The 23,801-nt window shown below is 42.9% G+C and overlaps 1 protein-coding gene across 34 annotated transcripts in view; it reads left to right on the top strand.

Annotated features, from left to right (window-relative positions):
• Positions 1-23,801, top strand: part of LOC110490765 (myosin-binding protein C, slow-type) — a 37,536-nt gene that overhangs the window by 12,864 nt on the left and 871 nt on the right. For 5 of the 34 annotated variants that reach the window (XM_090200588.1, XM_090200600.1, XM_090200595.1 and 2 more), the window contains 27 exons: positions 1,444-1,494; positions 3,625-3,666; positions 4,295-4,336; positions 5,307-5,417; positions 5,673-5,821; positions 5,916-6,033; positions 6,139-6,187; positions 6,976-7,032; positions 9,137-9,300; positions 9,484-9,616; positions 12,420-12,544; positions 12,697-12,802; positions 12,969-13,135; positions 13,265-13,430; positions 13,662-13,768; positions 13,861-13,997; positions 14,568-14,832; positions 14,917-15,105; positions 15,746-15,880; positions 15,999-16,166; positions 17,863-17,951; positions 18,053-18,248; positions 18,546-18,685; positions 18,858-19,017; positions 19,475-19,611; positions 20,782-20,968; positions 21,713-21,751. In XM_090200588.1, coding sequence (XP_090056714.1) covers positions 1,444-1,494; positions 3,625-3,666; positions 4,295-4,336; positions 5,307-5,417; positions 5,673-5,821; positions 5,916-6,033; positions 6,139-6,187; positions 6,976-7,032; positions 9,137-9,300; positions 9,484-9,616; positions 12,420-12,544; positions 12,697-12,802; positions 12,969-13,135; positions 13,265-13,430; positions 13,662-13,768; positions 13,861-13,997; positions 14,568-14,832; positions 14,917-15,105; positions 15,746-15,880; positions 15,999-16,166; positions 17,863-17,951; positions 18,053-18,248; positions 18,546-18,685; positions 18,858-19,017; positions 19,475-19,611; positions 20,782-20,968; positions 21,713-21,729 — 3,407 coding nt within the window. In that variant the 3' untranslated portion in view covers positions 21,730-21,751. Of the gene's footprint in view, positions 1-1,443; positions 1,495-3,624; positions 3,667-4,294; positions 4,337-5,306; positions 5,418-5,672; positions 5,822-5,915; positions 6,034-6,138; positions 6,188-6,975; positions 7,033-9,136; positions 9,301-9,483; positions 9,617-10,756; positions 11,970-12,419; positions 12,545-12,696; positions 12,803-12,968; positions 13,136-13,264; positions 13,431-13,661; positions 13,769-13,860; positions 13,998-14,567; positions 14,833-14,916; positions 15,106-15,745; positions 15,881-15,998; positions 16,167-17,862; positions 17,952-18,052; positions 18,249-18,545; positions 18,686-18,857; positions 19,018-19,474; positions 19,612-20,781; positions 20,969-21,712; positions 21,752-23,801 lie in introns of those variants that run through there. The other 29 variants (XM_036944788.2, XM_090200598.1, XM_090200593.1 and 26 more) reach the window with 9 other exon arrangements.

Raw genomic sequence — 23,801 nt, forward strand, 5'->3', positions numbered from 1 at the left:
GTCTCCAGATCTCAACCCCATAGAAAATCTTTTGAGGGAGTTGAAAGTCTGTGTTGCCCAGCAACAGCCCCAAAACATCACTGCTCTAGAGGAGATCTGCATGGAGGAATGGGCCAAAATACCAGCAACAGTGTGTGAAAACCTTGTGAAGACTTACAGAAAACGTTTGACCTCTGTCATTGCCAACAAAGGGTATATAACAAAGTATTGAGATTAACTTTTGTTATTGACCAAATACTTATTTTCCACCATAATTTGTAAATAAATTCATTAAAATCCTACAATGTGATTTTCTGGATTTTTTTTTCTCATTTTGTCTGTCATAGTTGAAGTGTACCTATGATGAATTACAGGCCTCTCATCTTTTTAAGTGGGAGAACTTGCACAATTGGTGACTGCCTAAATACTTTTTTGCCCCACTGTAGGTAGACTACGTTTATGTGCGCATGCACAAACGTGTTGGTGTGTGTGTATGTATGTTTGTGTGTGTGTGTATTATTGTGTGCGTGTGTGTGTTTTCTGTGTCTATTCTTCTCAGTACAGTTTACAGACAGTTTAAAGCTGAGGGTCTAGGATTCATAGTGAGGCTATACTGTAGCAACAAGCACAGTGCTGTTGACGGTCACAGCAGCAGCAGCTGATTTAGATGTATGGAAGGTTATAGCTCTCCGATAGTTGTCACTCATCACTCAGCATTGCTCCAGAGCCTTTTTACCACAACAAAGGTCCAGTTTCATATGTCGCTTCTGTTTTACTCAATCCTCACCCCCCTTGAACGCTCTCTCTATGACACCTTTATTTTCAAGAAATAGCACCCCTTGTGTGGACATCCGGTATTATCGTTTACACTGGTATTCTACAAAAACGGTATGAAAATCTGGATACCGCCCAACGCTACTCTCTTTAATGTCTCTGGAGGGGAAGCTGAGCTCAGTTACTCTTTTGATCGACGACAAGCAGAGGGTTTCTCAAGTAACAGGGCTTTTCTTGGATAGTTAGGTCTTTAATCTTTCATTACCCTTGTGGACATTCTTGTGTTCTTCTGGCCGCTGCTTGTCAACTTCAATCTCTCTCTTCCTCTCACAGTGCTTCTCACTTGTGCTTACAGCTTTCCTAAACCAAGCTTGTGGTGTTACGCATAATTCCTTTATCTTACGTACACGTGTGATCTCTTACATCACCGTCCACTCCCATCTCATAGACACTGGTGTGATCTCTCACAGGACACGCTTCGATCTCACCATCAGCACATTTATGGTCTCGTACACTTCATCTATCCATTTCAAAGACATGCATATGTGGTGGTGTTGTGTCGTGTCGGTCCCATGTTCTGTCTTGTCTTGCATGCTTTGTCTTGTGGCTTGTCTTGTTGGCTTGCCTTGCCGGTGATGGACTTGGAGCTTTTTGATAGGTGGGTCTGTGTCAATCACACCTTTATTGCAGATAAAGATGATGACGCTACAACCAACACCCCATCACCACCGCCCCCACCAGGTTGGTAACCATGACAAACCATCCTCATTTCTCCCCCCTTTCCCATCTTGTCAAGTCGGTTACCATGGAGAATCCACTATCCATGGAGACTCCACTATAGGACAGTGCTCCCATCAACACCCCAAAAGTACATTTTGCAGGAGTCAGTTACTGTGGGGAAGAGTCTAACTATAGAGAACACTATGGCTAGATGGTGGATGGGTCTCTTACCTGTCTTTTAAACACAAGGTTTTTCTCAGACCTTTGGAATATATTCCTGATATGCATTTAATACTTGCACATGGCAAGTGGTTAGAATATTGCTGGGTAGAAATATTCAGGATCATCTCCTAAACTATTGCAATATATGTTTGTGCATATCACATACGTATGTTGTTTACATGCATGCCAATTCAAAAATGGCAAAGCATAATTCCTACAAGCACACAAACCTTTATTTATTATCATTTTAAAATAAAGGTATGGCTGTGAAGATCACATCTGACATGCACACCTTGACTTTTTCTACATTTTGTTGTCTTACCCCCTGAATTTAAAATGCATAAACTTGAGATTTTGTGTCACTGGTATACACACAATGATGTCAAAGTGGAGATGTTTTTTGAAATGTTTACAAATTACTTGAAAAATAAAAGCTGAAATGTCTTGAGTCAATAAGTATTCAACCCCTTTGTTATGGCAAGCCCAAATAAGTTCAGGAGTAAAAATGTGTGTAATAAGTCGCATAATAAGTTGCAGGGAGTCACTCTGTGTATAATGATAGTGTTTTGCAAGATTTTTGAATGACTACGCCATCTCTGTACTCCACATACAATCATCTGCAAGGTCCCTCAGTCGAGCAGTGAATTTCAAACACAGATTCATCCAGAAAGACCAGGGACGTTTTCCAATGCCTCGCAAAGAAGGACACCTATTGATAGATGGGTGGAAAAAAAGAAAAGACATTGAACATCCTTTTGAGCATGGTGAAGTTACTAATTACACTTTGTATGTGTATCAATAGTACAACCCGTCAGTACAAAGATACAGGCGTCCTTCCTAACTCAGTTGCCAGAGAGGAAGGATTCTGCTCAGGGATTTCACCATGAGGCCAATGGTGACTTTAAAGCAGTTACAGAGTTGAATGGCTGTGATAGGAAAAAACAGAGGATGGATCAACAACATTGTAGTTACTCCACAATACTAACATAAATTACAGAGTGAAAATAAGGAAGCCTGTACATAATACAAAATATTCCAAAACATGCATCCTGTTTGCAGTAAGGGAATAAAGTAAAACTGCAAAAAATGTGGCAAATAAATTAACTTAATGTTCTGAATACAAAACATTATGTTTGGGGAAAATCCAACAGAACACATCACTGAAAACCACTCTTCATATTTTCAAGCATGGTTGTGGCTGCATCATGTTATGTGTATGCTTGTCATCGACAAGGATTAGGGAGTTATTTTAGGATAAAAAGAAACGGAGTAGAGCTAAGCACAGGCAAAATCCTAGATGGAAAACCTGGTTCAGTCGGCTTTCCAACAGATACTGGGATACAAATGCACCTTTCAGCAGGACAATAACCTAAAACACAAGGACAAACATACACTGGAGTTGCTTACCAAGATGACATTGAATGTTTTCACTTTATCATTATGAGGTATTGTGTGTAAATGGGTGAAAAAATAATTTAATCCAATTTGAATTCAGGCTGTAAACCAACAAAATGTGCAATAAGTCAAGGGTGTGAATGGAGGCTTGGAATATACACACATAAGATCCATTCATGCCACTCATGCTCATCATGTATACTGTATGTATATTATATGTTATGTATATATGATGTTATTATATTATACATGTTTTGGTTTGTTCTAGACCTCAACTATGTTGATACCATACTGGTTCTCTTGTTTTGAATTGTGTTATATGTCATATTTAATTCATTGGAGATTGTTGGTAAGAGTAATTGGAAGTTTCATTTCATACTTTTTTCCAATTACAAGGCCATTAAGGACAATTTGTCATACTTTATTTCGTCAATCATCACAGAGGGTCAATAGCAATATTCTTCACCAGAGTCAAATAAATTGACTAGATAAAAACACAAATTAATTTCAGTAATACTATGCTTTCTTTCACAGAGGATGCCAATACAGTCAAGAAACTCTCTATTGAGCTGCCTAGTAAGATCTCTCTGTTATTTATACAACTATAGCTCTGACCAAACTGGTCTTTTTAATCAGAATGTTACAACTGCCTGGATGTAGGAAACATGTTTGGAGACATGTATATTTCTAGAAGGTGTTTTGTGTGATTTTTGAAGTTAATTATTTTTCCAACCGTAAGAGGTCAGATTGTCAACGGTGAAACATGTTGCAAAAACATCATAATTGATTTTTTTGAAAAAGGAATGATAAGAACTTAAGGATTTTAAGGGTCTCCTTTTCTGATATTTTCTGTCTGGCACATGAATGTTGTACATATTTTATGTGAACACATTTGGAATTCTGATCGTAATACAATGATACAGTTTGTATAAAACTTTATTTTACGAAATACAAAGGCATGAAAGAAGATTCAAAACTGATTCTCCTCACTGGTGAAACCTAACAATATACAACAATGTACATAGTTACAGCTTTTGCTTGGCAGATTGCATCATTATGTCAGAATTCGTCAGGGCTCAGCTTGCTTACTGTTAGATGTCTTGTATTGCTTGCTGGTCCTGAATGTTTGTGTGTGCTTGCTTCTGTGGACTTTACAGTACTATTTCTTATAATATGCTGTAAATTTCTCTCTGTCTTTGTTCAGATGATAGCGTCCATGTGTCAGCCATGGGGAGAAAAGACTCAGGTAATACTATGTAACAAAAGCCGTAATAACCATCCTAGTAGAAGTGACGTTTTCAATAGCTTGAGCTCCAGAATAGCAGTATCCTCTCTGGAGCAAGCCCACTCACGAACCGTGTTAGTCTATTAGCTGGCTCTTTTCATTTTCCCCGCATAGCTGGTCCAATGGAACCTGGCTTGGCATACTTTTAAAAGCTCAGGTTCATTTGGACTCATTTGGATGTTCTGCTCCATGAAAAATACTGGTTTCCTAAAATGTCATAGTTCAACTCCCACGTTCCCCTCCAATGCTTGTAGGAAACTATGGGGCTTTTGGACGTCAACATCTTTTTCAAACATTGGAAAATGAATGACATTTCACGTAAGTAAGAAGTCAATTCAATGAATTAAGTGACCTAGTTGAGTGTTAGTCTTTGAGTCAGGGATGAAGTAAAGTGGGGGAGGGAAGCTGGGTCTTTGCAGTAGGTAGCGAGGGGTGGGGCTGAAGGGACTCCCTATGTAGGTATGTCTATAGCAGTTTCATCACTTGTTGAGCATGGCGACTGCTGGCATGAGTCCTATTCCACTTAGTCCTCTGAGATCTCAAAGAAGACCGGAGCATCTAGAAATTGAAGAATGTATCAATCGATACACTTTTGCACACGGTAAAGGAGTCTCTTCCGATATGGTATTCTATCAAAACCCATAACGCTTTTCCCAGTACAGGTATTTGTTCTATGTTCCATGTTCTTATGCTTTCCATGTTGTAAAATGTTATGCTTTCCATGTTGCAGCTGCCATGAACAGCTGAGGAACAGTATGAATGTATTTCTGTCTGTCTATCTACCTTGGGAAGCATATAACTTTCAGATGAATACAGAGAAGTGTGGTGACGGATTGTTGAAGCCATTGAGTACAGTATACGAGGAGTGTGTTGGTCTGTTGGTGTTGAGTCTTTGTGTGATGGTGTGTGTCCGTCTCTCCTGATCGACCAGTGTGGTCTCTGGGAGAGGGACAGGCTCCAGAGGACCTTGACAAGCCCGTAGACACCCCACCGCTGTCCAGCCTGCTCATAGAAAGACCCCAGGGCGGATCCATCACTGTGGGTGAGTGCCTGCAGAGTGAGCTCTCCTCTCACAGCTGCTGTAGACCATAGATGATATCTCACTGCCTCTCTCTCTCTATGCTTCTGTCTCCCTCTATCTCTCTCTGCCTCCATCTCTTTCTCTCTCTCTTTCTCGCTCATGCAAATGAATTTATTCTCTCCAAGAGAAGGGACCTCTGGTAACCATGTGTAGGACATCTTTCCACCTCAAAGGCTATTCCCACCATGGACATGCTGTGTTTTACATGTTCACAAGGTGGAGACATCTCCTTTGTTGCCAAGGTGGAGGCCCAAGACCTGCTCCGTAAACCCACCATCAAGTGGTTCAAAGGGAAATGGATGGACCTGGCCAGCAAGACCGGAAAGCACTTGCAACTGAAAGAAACCTTTGACCGACGCACCAAGGTAGACAACCTCCCATGTATACCTCTATGTATGTTAACACACACACACATTGGTCCACTAGCTGTCCTTCCAATACCTATGTATCGCCCCGCAGATTCACACATTTGAGATGCATATCATCAAGGCCAAAGACAACTATGCTGGAAACTACAGGTGTGAGGTCACCTACAAGGACAAATTTGACAGCTGTTCCTTTGACCTGGAAGTGAAAGGTTTGTTGCACTGTTTGAGTCTCCGTCGTACAGCAAAGAACACACACTGAAACACGAGCAGTAATACAATATACTGTGTTATTGTTTTGCATTATTGTCTTTCAGAACTGGAACAGTCACAGAGTGTTGATATTCGATCAGCCTTCAAAAGAAGGTAATGAGAGCAACACAATCTGACCACGTTATTTAGATTTTTGAAAACAGACAGTTAATAGACTCGTTTTCAGAGTCAACAACAGAGTGATATTTTTACAGTTAGTGGTTAGATTGAGCATTTGAATAATGAGTATCCTTTTTTCTCATAATGATAAATATGACAAAAGTCACATTAAACACAAACTTCACTGGTTTCGAGCAAGATTCAATACACATGGCAAATAAACCTGAACATGTACATTTGAGCATCAGATACATGGGACATTGTGGCTCAGTAGGAAATCCATGGCTCTTATCACAAACCAACATGAGAACATAGTGTCTGAAACGTAATGACCATGAAATCGGATGTGATTAACCTTTATTAAGGTAATTACCAATCAACGTGTTGAACAGCACAAAGGCCAATGCTTGCATTTGAAACTCCCTCCCAACAATGTGTCAGAAAGCAACGCAAAACATCCCAGCCCCATAGCATTATCCCAACGTAGCTGCTCAGTGATGCTCCTGCAACACAGCAGAAACATTGTGGAAATGTTGTCATATGCTGGCTGGGATCGCTCTCAATACTCCTTACACAAACCAGTTCGTTAGAAGCATTTAATTGGAAATCAATCGAAAGGGTTTTTGTGTAAGCTACCAATCATGTGTTAGTCTGGACCTAATGCATTTGATTGAAGTCAGTAGCCACTGCTTTGCGTTGTTCTTTTAGCATTGTTTATCTAGTTGCCTGTTACTGTTTCTACTCTGATTAAATCTCCATTAATCTCTTCTTGTTAACAACAGCAGTGAAGGACACGAGGATGCAGGGGATCTTGACTTTAGTGGTCTTCTTAAACATAGGTGAGAGTCACTGTCCGTCCTCAAGGGGACAGTCTTATTTTGTTTTGTTTTTTACTATGCCCTTGTTTTGGGTGTTGACCTCTTTTCTTTTGCCCCAGCAACCACCATTGAATCTTTTACTCTTCCAAATTGCTTTCCTATTTTGTTACATGGTTATATGTGCATTACAATATAGTATAATATGTTAAAGTGTATTAAATATAATATATGAAATATAATATAGTACAGTATATTATAGGTGAAGTAACATGTACTGTAAGAGTACATCATTTCCTTAATATTAGGTTTTACAGTGAATCACATACAAAGTTACTATCTAGCACACTATCTACTCTCACATATTGATTTTTGAGTTTCTTTTTTCATTTATAAATACAAATCTAAATTTTTTCTTGGTTCAAACATCAAGACAACAGCATGTTTTTTCAATGTACTGCCAGTACAATAGACCTAGACAGACCGTGACACATCACTGAGGTAAAATTACACATTTATTTGGGCTTGTCTCTTCTTCTTTCCTACACATTCAGAAACCAAAGGTTAGTAGAGAGAATAACCTAGGTAATTAAACGATTAGACCTTACTGCGGGGTAAGTACTATAATCCTGTAGCGTCCCCAGCATGGAATGTAGTTCTAGGATCTGGAACAAGCAAGAGTGTTGGCCTACTGTAGTACGGTAACACTTCATTTACAGCCGACATTCTCAAATGCTCCATTAACAATCAGTAAGGATGGAAATGGACTTTGCGTCATAACGTCTCTCTGCTGTTTGGGATGACCACTTTTTTGATCAACAGTAGGGGTCAGTAATACTGTGTTTATGAGGCAAAAGGACTCCCATTTCGGATCATTAATGATCTGCTAGTGGACCATTTATAAATGATGCTGTGAAATAGTGTTATCACTACATTGTCATTTTATTTCAACTTAGAAATACAAGACACATATTACAATGTTTATTTCAGTCTACAAAGTAATTGCCTGAAAATAAACAAGAAGAGAGATGCATAAGAATGAAATAATAATTCCATGCTTTTTTACCTCCAAAGCTTTCCGACATTTGGGAAAATGTCCATGAAAGAACGGCCTGATTGAATTATCTTTATTTCGCTGCCTAATGGATCTACTCACGCCCAGGGCAACATGCTTATTAACCTGGATCTCACAGATCTAACATCCCCTATGGACGCCTAGCCTTCCATCTCTAACACGGTCAGAGCGTCTCTGTAGTGGTGATGAGTGAACATACTGAGACACAAGGCAAAGGGATGGGCAATGTGAATAGAAAGAGAAGGAATGTAGACTTTATCAGCAGCACATCTTGGAGTAAGATCTCCCTATATTCCTGCATGCAGCACCTAGATCAGTAGTTCTTTCCCAAATTGTTTCATTCTGTTTACCCCCCCTTCCCCAAGGAACAAAAGTAGCCTAATAGCATTTATCCGTTTATTACCTTTTTTGTTATTCATTAATACAGCACTGGTTAAAATGTATTTTCTCTTGCAAAATCTCACCCTAAAGGCAAGTAACAATATCCAGACTAAAAGAACTCGACCCTGGTCAAAACCCCTACCTGAAACATATTCAACTCCCTTGTAATAATCTGATCCCTCTACTTTCCTCAGCAGTAAAACCCTTCCTATAGTATATAATACATATAACACCTCATCCTCTCCCCCTGTAACGCCTCATCCAGAGAGGATGTCAGAGGACAGGTACAGGGCTTCAAACCACGCCCATCCCTTTGTGTGACATGTCCTGAGGAACTCTGTAGGGAGAGAGAGATGGGAGGGAGAGAACGTGTGCCTGATATAAGGAGAGAGGGAGAGAGAAGAAGATAAATTACTTTTAGAAACACAGCAGATCAGTAGGACAGCGGAGGGAAAACACTCTTGAAAAGTAATTCAGTAGGAAGTCCCTATCTATAGTAGATACAACTGAGAGTAGTCTTCCTTCAGCGCAGTCACGGCCCCTTTTCTAGTACCCTCTCCAGAACCTACTTCCCCACCCAATACCCCCATAGGGAGCAGTTCCTCAGGACACGTCGCGATAGCCCAGAGCGTGGCCCCAGCCCTCACACCCTCCCCTCGTGTCCTGCCCCAGGGAGCCCAAGCAGGATGAGACGCCCGAAGTGGACGTGTGGGAGATCCTGAAGTCGGCCAGGCCAGACCAGTACGAGAAGATCGCCTTTGAGTACGGCATAACAGACCTGCGGGGTCTGCTCAAGAGGCTGAAGAAGACCAAGAAAGAGGAGAAGAAGAGTGAAGGTGCTGAATTGAGTGTTTGTCCATGCGACTGTGTATCACTGTTGGGATTATGCTGCACTATGGATTTATATTGTTTAGCTCATAATCAGCTAATCTGTGATTATTCAGGGGAAAGGCTCACGTTTCACTGGTTTTCTATAGGGTGCATAACCATTGTCATGGGATATTATCTTTTTTGTAAAGCTTTTGCCAAGAAGTTGGATCCAGCATACCAAGTGGACAAAGGAGGGAAGATCCGCTTAGTGGTGGATCTTGCAGACCCCACAGTAGAGCTGAAATGGTACAAGAACGGCCAGGAGATCCGTCCAACTCCAAAGTATGTCAAGCTTTTTCTTCTCTTCATGTGTTAGTCTTCTATATCTTTTCCTCTCTTTCGTCTTCTCACAAATGAAAGGCATTTTTGGGAGTTCCTCATAAAATGTGTTTCATTCGTGGTTTGGTCCTCATTGCCGGTCCCCTGGTACTTGTAGTTTTTATCTGTTCCTTGTCACATCTCTCAGCATTGAAAAGCAATGGTTCACATGCTAGTGTTTCTGATGGTCTCGTGGTGCAAGTAAGGACGCATACACCCACACGTGCTCATCAAAACACACATTGTTTTACACCAATGATTGCTTTCACATAATGACACACACATACAGCCCTGTGTGACCCCTGTTATGAACAGGGGTTTTCCTCTACTGCCTCAGCTCTTGTCAACCAGGGACAAGTCTGACCCTACATGCCCTTTACACCTATACAGAGCTCCCATTGTGTCCAGACACACACAGCTACAGGACCAGCCCAGATCTCTGCACTGTAAACCATTGCCAGCTGATGCCCAGTGAACAAATAACGTTCTCTCAACACTAATGTGGTGTTGATAAGATGCCACATGCATCTCACCAACGCATCAAGAACGTTATTTGTTTTCTGGGCAGTGCTTGGCGCTGAGCTACATTTGAGTGGAAATGCACTGTTTGATGATTTAAATAATGGTCCTTTGCTATTAACTACAGGTCCTTTTCTGTACAGGGAAATGGCGGTACCTTCTCCACAGGTCTTTAACACTTGGCTTTGTAACAATCAATGGATGATCTATTGTTTTGATAGCTGTGCACTCCACTAATGTTAGTGTACCATAAATATAATTTGGCGTAGTTTAAGTGTATTGATCTTACCACATTGTGTTGTTTTCTTAGCTCTCTCTGGAAATCATTTGTATAATTAAGTGATAATGCCCGAGAAGCCAGTGTTTCGAGGATATATTGGCACGGGTGTTGTGCAAACTGGCTTCGAGGGTATTATCATTTTTATACAACGGATTACCGACATATTCAAATAATGATTGACATATTTAAATTTTCAACGTTATTTTGATGAATTTATTCATACTATTTCATCCTTCCACTAGATATAGTCCCGACACAAATCTAGGGTTGTTACCCAAGCCGGCTGGTCGTTTGTTCTATTGGTTTGGTTGCCAGAGACTCGACCCAGTCGTTCAGTCTTTCTGTTCTGTATCTATGGACGTGACCCAGTTGTTCGTTCTAAATGTTCCATTGCCATACTGGCTGGCAAAGTTCTTATCCCTTGCTTGCTAGCCAGCCAACTACGGCTAACTTACAGTCACATCAAACAGTGCAGCCAGAATAACAACAGTAGCTGCATTTGCATTTGTTTAAGCTGCTTTCTAGTGACATTTATTCAGACACAACCATAACACTGAGCTAATGAGGCGCGATTCGCCTGGCATAGAAAATGTGCTCTCTCGTCAGGACACTGTTGTTCAGAGGAGCTAGCCAACAACAGACTGCAAACTAGCTGCACTTCGTTGAATTTTTTTTGTATAAATCCATAAAAATGATGCCAGCTGATTCATGATTTCGACTGGCTAAGAAACACTGCCTGCCTGTCTGTCTCGTCCCGACTCCCGACACGTTCATTACTATGTAACAGCTGGAGATTGTTTCAATATTCAAATTCAATGTTGCAAATGTCAGAGAGACAGACAGCAAGGTTTATACACATCTCTGCTGTTAAAAACTAAGTGTTAGTCTAAAATAAATGTGAGATAATGTCTAGATGCTTTTTATAGTGGAGATCAAGTTTATAAAGTGCCTGGTGGGCTGATGCGACAGTGGATTGTGCAGTCAGTCATGGAACAAAGTAAATAGGCATTTTAACATCATAGATTTAGCCATTGGTGATTTGTGGAACAGACACAGGATGGAATTAGACCCACCCATTGTATAACTACTGTTAATACACATACTTTTGAAAGTTAATCTCCTCACTCAATCTAACATCTGTATTACTCGATGTTACAAGACCTCTATGTACCCTCAAAATGGCAAGTGTGTACTTAGATTCTAAAAAGTGAAGGGTCAATCTCAGGCTACTCTCAGTTGAGGTTGTTCGAAGCCAAGCCGAGTTAAAGCCATCTGGGAGGTTATTGCAGTTTTCTGTTCCCTGGTCTCCGGTGGTGTATTTCCCAGGATTCCCTGTTATGAAGATCTCTCGCTCTCTCTCATTTTGTTGTAACACTATTGGCTGTTACAGTCCCCTCCTCTATCCTTCTGTCCTATTTGTCTGTCTGTCATGCCGTGGTGCTCATCCCTTTCCTCTGCCATAACCACTTCCTCCTCTGGCTCCATTCCGGCTCCACTGCTGACCTTAAGTCAAAGGAAGTAAGTCCACCCGTCCTACATCCCTGACCTCTGGTGTGACCCCAACCCTCTGTCTACTCTATTCCTCTGGGTGTGCACTGACAACCCACGCTGATGCATGTTGGGATGTGTTTGTTTGTGAATGGGGACGGGTCTCTGTATTTGAATTTGTCTGTATATCTTCACATTACTATGATTTCAATGACAAAGGTTTTTGATTAATAAACTAGCACAACATTTTATTCTTAAAATAATAAAATATAAAATAATAAAATAACACCTATTTCTGCTTTTGGAAGACACAAGTAAGCAAAGGCAACTGTCTGTAGCTCTGTGGATGATATGAAGTCTTGAAATAATTGCCATTCACAAGCATATATGGTATAATATAACTTTCTCTCCAAGCACATAAAGCCAGTCACAGTATGTTGATATCCAGTGATTTGATTGATTGATGCACTTGCTGCATAGGTTTATCTTTGAGCAAAAAGGCACACAGCGGATCATGGTCATCAACAACTGCGGCCTGAATGATGACGCTGCCTATTCCGTAGCCGCGGGAGAAGAGAAGTGTACCACAGAGCTGTTTGTCAAAGGTACCCCTCTCCATTCCATCATCCTTCTCTCTTCATTTTAATGTCTCTTTGAGGAATTAGTGGGACCAGAATGTGGTCTCTCCACAATTTCCCACTTCACTGTTTCTAATTATATTGATGCCTTTTATGATTTGTATCTTACCTTGCTGCAGAGTTACCAGTGAAGATTACTAAAGAGATTGAGGCGGTGAAAACGACAGTGAACGAGAGGATTGAGTTGGCGTGTGAAGTGTCTGAAGAAGGAGCTCAAGTAAAATGGTAGGGCTATGTCAACTTATTGTGTATGTGTTTTTCCCCCCTTGTGTCCCTGTGTGTTTTCCCTTGTGTCCTTGTGTGTGTGTTTTTTCCCCTGTGTGTGTGTTTTCTCCTTGTGTGTGTGTGTGTGTGTGTGTGTGTGCCTCTAACCTTTCATCTTCCCCCTCAGGTGTAAGAACGGCGTGGAGGTCCCGACCGGGCCCCGGTCACGCTACCGTGTCAAGTCTGAGGGGCTGAAACACTGGCTAATCATTGACGATGCCTCAAAGGAGGACACTGGAACCTTCTCCCTCATGGCCTCTGGGGGCACCTCTGAAGCCAAAGTCCAGGTTGAATGTGTGTATTTCACTTCCCTCTCCTTTCCTCACACGTTCTCTCTTACTGAGAAACTGTAGATCAGCTAAATTTATGACTATTTTGTATTTCTTCTATCCTCTTATTTCTTTCCATTCTTCCCTTCATCAGTGAAGCCACTGAAGATTATTCAGGATTTGCAGGACATGACAGTGCTTTTGGGCCAGCCACTGAAGATGCACTGTGAGATCTTCCCTGGGAATGTTCCAGGTCGTTGGTACAGGAATGGACAGCTGATCCAGTCCAACGACCGCATCAACATCCTGCAAAGAGCCAAGTATGTCACTTCCCTCCCACTCGCCCATCTCCTCAGCCCCATACCTGTGTTCATGGGGGTTTCATACCTGGTCAAGTAACAGAGGAAAAAATTCTGGGCCCAAATCAGGATTCACCATTAGGCCCATGTAACCTGAGCAAGAAAAACTCTGGGCCTTTGCCCTTCCCTCTGTCCTCCTGTCTTTTTCATATGGATTAAGCTGTCTTCTCACTTGTTTTCTTGTTTTGACAGGAACCACCGATTAGAAATTGTGAACAGCACCATTCACGATGCCGGGGATTATACCTTTGTGCCAGAGGGATACTCTCAGAGCCTCTGTGCCAAAGTTCATATCGTTGGTACAGTCATTTTAATGATACAAAACTGTCCGTGGGTTGATAGGAATATTATAGAGCACTTACTTGTTTTCTTCCTTGTCCCGTTCTTACAGATCCTCCCAGGGTGCACCTGGAGAGCTTGAACTTCCCTGACAACACAGTGACCATTGTGGCAGGAAATAAACTCCGCGTGGAGATCCCCATCAGTGGAGAACCAGCACCCAGAGTGGTGTGGATGAAGGGAGAGAGGGTGAGTGCTGACCTGGGTCAAAATAGGCTTCATTGGGCCTCCCGGGTGGCGCAGTGGTTAAGGGTGATGTACTGCAGCCCCAGCTGTGCCATCAGAGACTCTGGGTTCGCGCCCAGGCTCTGTCGTAACCGGCCAAGGCCCGGAAGGTCCGTGGGGCGACGCACAATTGGTCTAGCGTCGTCCGGGTTGGTGAGGGCTTGGCCGGTAGGGATGTCCTTGTCTCATCGCGTACAAGCGACTCCTGTGGCGGGCCGGGCGCAGTGCGCGCTAACCAAGGTTTCCAGGTGCACGGTGTTTCCTCTGACACATTGGTGCGGCTGGCTTCCGGGTTGGATGCGCGCTGTGTTAAGAAGCAGTGCGGCTTGGTTGAGTTGTGTATCGGAGGACGCATGACTTTCAACCTTCGTCTCTCCCGAGCCCGTACGGGAGTTGTAGCGATGAGACAATATAGTAGCTACTAAAAACAATTGGATACCCCGAAATTGGGGAGGAAAAGGGGTAAAAAAAAAAATAGGCTTCATTGTGCTCAATTGTTGTCATAAGTACAGTATACATACTTTGCCATCGTAGGTAATCCTTGACTCGGGCCACCGTGTGCGAGCTGAAACCTTCTCGGACCACACCAGCCTCACCATTGACATCGCAGAGAAGGAGGACACAGGAAACTACAAGATAGTCCTGCAGAACGAGGCTGGGGAAGCAGGGGCTAGCATCAAAGTCAAGGTGGTGGATATCCCAGACCCTCCTGAAGTTCCCCTGGTCACGGAGGTGGGAGGAGACTGGTGCTCTATGACATGGGAACCCCCGATCTATGACGGAGGCTCACCCATCTTAGGTAGGTGTGTGTGGGTGGTTTTATGCTAACAAGTTGGATATTCTGGTGTGTGTATATGATATAGAACTATGCTTTTTCCCAAAGGCTACTTCATCGAAAGGAAGAAGAAGCAGAGTTCCAGATGGATGAGGCTGAACTTTGACCTGAACAAAGAGACCACATTTGAGCCTAAAAAGATGATTGAGGGTGTCCCGTACGAGGTGCGCGTCTTTGCTGTGAATGCCATCGGTGTGTCCAAACCCAGCGAGCCATCCAAAGCCTTTGTGCCGCTGGGTGAGTTCTGAGTACGCGATGTTCGCTTGGCAATGTAATCTTTGTGACAAAGCCAGTGAGGTGACACTTACAGTACAAAGGCGTTATCCTCTTATGTAAGCCAATACGGTTTCTCCTGTGGTTATATTATATCACGATAGTGGGAGAAAAATGAAAGAGCCGGTACTGTGATACTGTGTGATAGTGCAGGCCATTGTGTGGGCTGCCCTTCCCCTTTGCAGCTGTTCCTCTGATACCCAACTATTCCAAGCATTCCGCATTCTGACTGTGACCTCCACTGGACGTGGCCGGGGCTTTAGGAGATATTAAATATGTCTTTATGATGGCTGCCAAATCATCTAGGGCTTATAGGTTTAGGAGATCAGCCTCCCACAGGGTTCAATATGAGTTAAACGTGATGCAGAATATAAGAATAGACGTTAAGGGCCGCCCCTAATCAGATCTGGTGAACAGATTGATGACATACCAACGCCAGCTAGAGGGGTGTCCCACACACATGGGCATGGAGGTGTTTCTTACATTGTATGCATTATACTGTTATTATGGCAATTGGAGATCCACTTTTGACAAGGCATACTATGCAAGGAAATGTTTGTGTGAAGTCCAACCGTTGTAACACTCTCACACTGATTGCTCTCAGCTGTGACCAGCGAGCCCACCATGCTGGTGGTGGATGATGTCACAGACACCACGGTGACCATGAAGTGGCGTCCCCCAGACACCATCGGAGCTGCAGGCTTAGACGGCTACCTGGTGGAGTATTGCATCGAAGGAAGTAAGAAGCATTCGATTTTATAACTAGAACCCACTTGATTTTTCATGATCAGGAGAAACTCCTGGCCTGTTAATAAGTATTACCTGCTGTGTTAAGTCTATGGACATGTTCTCCACAGCTGATGACTGGAGAGTAACCAATAAGGAGCTGACAGAGAAGACTAAGTACACCATCACTGGCCTCCCTCCAGAGGCTAAGATCCTGGTTAGGGTAAGGGCTATCAATGCTGCCGGCGCCAGCACTCCCAGAACACTTCAGCACTCTATCCTGGTCAAAGAGGTCATCGGTGAGTCCTAGCCACTCTCCACTTCTCTTTTTGATGTCTGTATGTATTATTTATTAGCAAGGCTTAAGCAACAGGGCTAGGAACATGACATTTGATACACAAGTCCAAAAGACAACAGTTCATCAAATATTTACAGTGCCTTCGGAAAGTATTCAGACCCCTTGATGTTTTCCACGTTTTGTTACGTTACAGCCTTATTCTAAAATGGATTTAAAAAAAAATAAAAAATCAGCAATCTATACAGAATACCCCATAATGACAAAGCGAAAACAGGTTTTTAGAAAAATGTGTGAATGTATTAATATAAAAAATAAAATAACGTATTTGCATAAGTATTCAGACCCTTTGCTATGAGACTCGAATTGAGCTCAGGTGCATCCTGTTTCCATTGATCATCCTTGAGTTGTTTCTACATCTTGAATGGAGTCCACCTGTGGTAAATTAAATTGATTGGACATGATTTGGAAAGGCACACACCTGCCTATATAAGGTCCCACAGTTGACAGTGCATGTCAGATCAAAAACCAAGCCATGAGGTCAAATGAATTGTCCGTAGAGCTCCGAGACAGGATTGTGTCAAGGCACAGATCTGGGGAAGGGTACCAAAACATTTCTGCAGCATTGAAGGTTCCCAAGAACACAGTGGCCTCCATCATTCTTAAATGGAAGAAGTTTTTCCTAGAGCTTTTCCTAGAGCTGGCCGACCGGCCAAACTGAGCAATCGGGGGAGAAGGGCCTTGGTCAGGGAGGTTACCAAGAACCCGATGGTCACTCTGACAGAGCTCTAGAGTTCCTCTGTGGAGATGGGAGAACCTTCCAGAAGGACGACCATCTCTGCAGCACTCCACAAATCAGGACTTTATGGTAAAGTGTCCAGACGGAAGCCACTACTCAGCAAAAAGCACCTAACAGCCCCCTCTGAGTTTGCCAAAAGGCACCTAAAGACTCTCAGACCATGAGATACAAGATTCTCTGGTCTGATGAAACCAAGATTGAACTCTTTGGCCTGAATGCCAAGCGTCACGTCTCGAGGAAACCTGGCACCATCCCTACGGTGAAGCATGGTGGCGGCAGCATCATGCTGTGGGGATGTTTTTCAGCAGCAGGGACTGGGAGACTAGTCAGGATCAAGGGAAAGATGAACGTAGCAAAGCACAGAGAGATCCTTGATGAAAACCTGCTCCAGAGCGCTCAGGACCTCAGACTGGGGTGGAATTTCACCTTCCAACAGGACAACAACCTGAAAATAGCTGTGCAGCAAAGTTTCCCATCCAAACTGACAGAGCTTGAGAGGATTTGCAGTGAAGAATGGGCGAAACTCCCCAAATACAGATGTTCCAAGCTTGTAGTGTCATTCCCAAGACTCAATGCTGTAATCGCTGCAAAAGATGCCTCAACAAAGTACTGAGTAAAGGGTCTGAATACTTATGTAATGTGATATTTCAGTTGTTTGGTTTTGTATAAATTATCCAAAAATTCTAAAACCTGTTTTTTCTTTGTCATTATGGGGTATTGTGTGTAGATTAATGCGGATTATTTCATTTTTTTAAAATCAATTTTAGAATAAGGCTGTAACGTAACAAAATATGGAAAGTCGATGGGTCTGAATACCTTTCGAAGGCACTATAGATAAAAAATAATCACAAAATGTAAGTAATCACATTCCATCCACTTATCTGACCTGTCCTCTTCCCAGAACCACCTAAGATCCGCATCCCCCGTCATTTGAAACAGACGTACACTCGTAAAGTCGGAGAAGCAGTCAATCTCGTTATTCCATTCATGGTAAGGCAATAACAGAAAATGGCTCAACTACCTTCAGTGAAAGCCCTTTAGTAAATCATATGTAGTTAGATTCATGCTCCTATGCAATATGTGACATGTAGGGCAAGCCCAGGCCAAAGGTGAGCTGGCTGAAGGAGGGCCAGACGGTGGACCCCACGCAGGTCACTATCCGCAACACAGACTGTGACAGCATCATCTTCATCCGCAAAGCAGAGAGGAAGCACTCTGGGAAGTATGATATGAAGGTGGAGGTGGAGAACCACGTGGACACGGCCATCGTAGACATCCAGATAGTAGGTGGGTCAAAGGACACTGACAGGAAGGATATCCTGATCTCACAGTTAAAGTTGTTTAGACATAGATCAATTAAGCACTTGTATTGGTCATTTTTACAGATTGAATCAAACAGAAAGTAGAAGGAAAAAATACTATAAGAGGGAAAGATCTCATTGTAAAGAGTTGATCGAGTTGAATGTTTTTAGCTTTGTTCTGCCCTTTATTCCCTATCAAATTTTTCACAGCAGCTAATGTCTAGCACATAAATAAGACCCATACTGATGTTAATGATGTCAACGGATTAATCTCTCCACTCAGACCTCCCAGGGCCTCCACAGTGTGTGAAGATAGATGAGGTCTGGGGAGGAAACGTGGCTCTGGACTGGACCCCGCCAAAGGACAATGGCAACGCCGCCATTACAGGCTACACCATCCAGAAAGCAGACAAGAAGACCATGGTATGAGTCTGCTGAATGCATCACTTGGTACTGTACTATATGGAATCAGTATGAGGGAGAGATTTTTACAGGAAAAGTACCTCTGTATGTATTATGCATATGGAATTCAAGTGTATGTGCTACTCAATGTGATCCCCTGCATGTTTAAACGAATCTGCTCTCTATGGGACAGGAGTGGTACACGTGTATTGAGCACTACCACCGCACCTGCATCACCATCACAGAGCTGGTGGTGGGGAATGAGTACTACTTCAGAATCTACTCTGAGAACATGGTGGGTCTGAGCGAGGGTGCCACCCAGACCAAGGACAGCGCCCTCATCGTTAAAGAAGGTATGTGTGAGCTCCTGTGTGTGTGTGTGTGTGTGTGTGTGGGGGGGGGGGGGGGGGGGGATACCATATGGAGAGCAATGAAAAATATGAACAGTATGTCATCCCCTCTACTTTCTAATATTATGGACCAACTCGTTCAAAAAGCAGATGGACATGAACATCAGTCACTTCTTTTTTCGTTTTCTTCTTTGTTTTTTTGTCACAAGGTAACGATACATAGTGATAAAATATTCATTTTTACAGAATTGGACCAGTTGCTTTCCTTCAGAGCTGGCTTATACACTACATAGCATGTTTCATTGTACTGTTAATGCCGATGTTGCTGTCTCTGACCGCAGATGATGAATTAAAATACTGTCTCTCCTTCAATCATGATCACAAGGGAAATTCCCCCATGATACAGCCCAGCGCCTGTATCATGTACAACCCCATTCTTCCTCCCTTCCTTCCTCTGCAGGCATGCAACTGAAGAACCCCGAGTACATCGACCACGACTTCAAAGAGCCTCCCAAGTTCACCCAGCCCCTCATCAACACCTTTGCCATCGCTGGCTACAACGCCACCCTCAACTGCAGCGTCCGCGCCAACCCACGGGTAGGTGTAGCCCGGGTCCCAGATCTGTTTGTGCTGTCTTGCCAACTCCATTTCAGAAATTGGAGTTGGCAAGATGACACAAACAGATCTGGGACTCAGGCTAGGTGTGTAGGACCGTACTTAGACAGTGCCTACACCAATTCTCTGGGAATGTTCTGTCCAACTAAACTCCTGGACATGGTTGTGGTATCATTTCTGCTGATGTTCAGTCCTGCCTATTAATTAGTAATTGATTTAGACATGGGAAACCAATTATGTCTTCTTTATTGACTCTGGCCAATCAATGGCATGAATTGATAAATTAGGAGTCAAACCTAAAGACTGCAGCCCTGAAGCTGGGACATCCAATGTCCTGGCCTAGTGGGTCATCTTAGGCCTTTAGTCAGCCTGTTCCCCATACCCCTCCAGGCTGTTCCCCATACCCCTCGAGCCTGTTCCCCATACCCCTCAAGCCTGTTCCCCATACCCCTCCAGCCTGTTCCCCATACCCCTCCAGCCTGTTCCCCATACCCCTCCAGCCTGTTCCCCATATCCCTCCAGCCTGTTCTCCATACCCCTCCCGCCTGTTCCCCATACCCCTCCTACCTGTTCCCCATACCCCTCCAGCCTGTTCCCCATACCCCTACAGGATGGACTAGGTCCAAATGGTCCAGGCCCCCAGCTGTATGCTGAAAGCTTTACACCTGCAGCCTGCTCTTTCTGACCGCCTCTCAACCACGGCAGCCTTTACACCTGACAGCTATCCTCTCTCTAACAACACATCTCTAGTCAGCTGCCTGAAGTTTTTTGTTGAGAGGTTGAAAAACTGCTTAAATTAACAGACCATGGGCACCATGTAAATATAAGGGTTTATCTGATTAATGCACTCTTGGTAATAAGATATGACTGTTCATAACGGTGTATCTCTAACTTGAACAATGTGTTGGCCCTCTCACTGAGAAAATAGTACCACAGACCAGTAAAACATTGCAATGTATTGAATGCTTCTGAAATAATGTACTACAACATATTGAGTTGACAAATGTTTTAATGATACAGTGGCGAGGACTTTTATACTACTTGATAAACATTATGGGGAGTAACTTGCGAAACATCCCTGACTTAATTGAGTATTGATATTTTAGAGGCTTCTCTGGGAAACGGGCTAACCTTCTCTGTTTTTGACTTCAGCCCAAAGTGATTTGGATGAAGAATAAGATAGCCATCATTGACGACCCGCGCTACCGCATGTTTAGCAACCAAGGGGTCTGCACCCTGGAGATCCGGAAACCCAGCCCCTACGACGGGGGCATGTACTCCTGCAAGGCCATTAATGACCTGGGTGATGCACTAGTGGAGTGTAAGCTGGAGGTTAAAGGTCAGTTTTGGCTGGAGGGTACCTGGTAACCTGCGGTGTATGTTATCCACCTGTGTACAGTGTTAGGTGTCTAGACTCTTTGGTGACGTAGATCAGTACATAGTTTGTTTCAGTGACTACACCACCAAAGGCCCGTCCGTATCAGCTGTGGTCCTGTAAGTATCCGTCGTACATATATCGTATATGATATATGCTTATATTGTCATATACAATATCCAGGGGGTTTGTCATTACATCACCCCTGCTACTCCAATGAGGAACAACGTATTACATCACGTGGCTGAATTCAATCTATGCATTTCCTTCTCATTTTAAACATGTTCATCTAGTTACAGGTGTTCATACAAGACTTCAGTAATGTCACTTGTGTTCAGCCAAATCCTGTTCATCTGACTACCACTGTTGAATTTCCTACCACAACTTCAAAGTCGCATCGTCAAATGTAGCATGCTTCACCAATACAGCATGGTCCAATTCTTCCTAAGGCGTCATCACACATCAACACCTCATAACTCAAACGCGCACCAATACGTATTGTTCTAGATGTAGTTCCCTTGTTCGATGAATACTATCTTGTGGCTCCATGTTTTAGTGTCTCCCCTCAACAGATGATGATGTCCCTTCAATTGCGTGTTTAACTCCTCATATAAAATGAGTTCAATAACTGACCAGTATTCCCTGGAGAACACATAACTCCCCCATGTAAACATTTGGATAACCCCTCTTCTCTTCTCTCCCCCCCAGTCCCCACTCAGGAATAGTGAATGTATGTTCTCATCCAAGGTAAGCTTTCATATGGTTTTGGCATATGAAGCTTATGTCATTCATTCTGCATCTGTCAAATGCCAATAATACAGCTTTTCTCAGCAGTAATAGGTGGTCTATTTAAGTTCACGCCCACCCGTCTGAAAGAGTACCAAGGGAAGGAATGCAAGAGTTCAGGGCTTGCCTGCTTTAGTCCAAATGGATGTGTGATATGTACAGTAACATAATAGATTGTGTATGTGGCTCTAGACACTGTATGGACAGTGTTCATTGGAGCCAGTTACTTTCCAATAACACTCTAGGGTTGCTGTCTAGGGTGGCTGTCTAAAGTCAAGCGTACCCCTAACATTTCAGAAGTCTATTTTAACGGTTGGTGTGACGTGCCTGCTTGTATGACCTGTGTTTCCCTGGTAACCGTGTTTGTTCCTCATCTAACATATGCCACACACAAAAGGTGAGTAACCTTCAAAGTAGTGCAAATGGCCTGATTGTGACATCAGAGTAAATACCAACATTTGCAGAGCATGGCTCTTTATTGAAGATTAAAGGTTGAAATTATGCTTACATTATTTTCCAGAAGTCGTTACTCCAGGATGGTGTCCTGTACATATGTGTTATATTTACTGGGGTAATAAGATACAATTCATCCATAGATCACTTTCTGCTGATTAATACATACAGTGGGGCAAAAAAATATTTAGTCAGCCACCAATTGTGCAAGTTCTCCCACTTAAAAAGATGAGAGAGGCCTGTAATTTTCATCATAGGTACACTTCAACTATGACAGACAAAATCACATTGTAGGATTTTTTATGAATTTATTTGCAAATTATGGTGGAAAATAAGTATTTGGTCACCTACAAACAAGCAAGATTTCTGGCTCTCACAGACCTGTAACTTCTTCTTTAAGAGGCTCCTCTGTCCTCCACTCGTTACCTGTATTAATGGCACCTGTTTGAACTTGTTATCAGTATAAAAGACACCTGTCCACAACCTCAAACAGTCACACTCCAAACTCCACTATGGCCAAGACCAAAGAGCTGTCAAAGGACACCAAACACACCGCCCGGGCAACGAAGGAGTGGCTTCGGAAGAAGCATTTCAAGGTCCTGGGGGGGCCTAGCCAGTCTCCAGATCTCAACCCCATAGAAAATCTTTGGAGGGAGTTGAAAGTCCATGTTGCCCAGCAACAGGCCCAAAACATCACTGCTCTAGAGGAGATCTGCATGGAGGAATGGGCCAAAATACCAGCAACAGTGTGTGAAAACCTTGTGAAGACTTACAGAAAACGTTTGACCTCTGTCATTGCCAACAAAGGGTATATAACAAAGTATTGAGATAAACTTTTGTTATTGATCAAATACTTATTTTCCACCATAATTTGCAAATAAATTCATAAAAAATCCTACAATGTGATTTTCAGGATTTTTTCTCCTAATTTTGTCTGTCATAGTTGAAGTGTACCTATGATGAAAATTACAGGCCTCTCTCATCTTTTTAAGTGGGAGAACTTTCGCAATTGGTGACTGACAATACTTTTTTGCCCAACTGTAGATGATATATCTATAGTAGGCCTATATTTGACACAATAGGGTTATTATCATTTGTGTCAATGCACCATCTATTATGTACTAGAGAAGGCTTTAATCCAGTTAATGTTCCTGAGCTTCTTGGCGCATTTTGGGCCTACTTAGTGAATGGCCATGTCAAGGATCCTATAGCTCTGCCACTGTAAGCCTAGGCAGATATAGATTTACTCACAGACTCAAAAGTGACGTATTGCACCTGTCCTTTACTGACACTGTCTCTATTTTCTCTCCTCACTACTATCCACTTTGGTATCTCTTCTTTTTTGTACTGTATGGTGTCTCTCTTCTGTTTCTTTGTTGCAGACTCACCCTCTTTTCGCTGTTTCAGTGTCTGTTTCGATGTTGCACGCTGACCCTCTGCTATTTTCCTGTTGGACTCTTACGATCTTCTCTCTGTTAAAGATTGATCGTCTTCGCTCTCTTTCACTTTCTCTCTATAGCTCCTAACAACAAATTGAGTGTCTCTCCTTTCTCCCCCA

This window comes from Oncorhynchus mykiss, chromosome 15 (assembly GCF_057628025.1).
Source record: "Oncorhynchus mykiss isolate SJ-2025 chromosome 15, ASM5762802v1, whole genome shotgun sequence".
In the NCBI taxonomy this organism is placed as follows: Eukaryota; Metazoa; Chordata; class Actinopteri; order Salmoniformes; family Salmonidae; genus Oncorhynchus; species Oncorhynchus mykiss.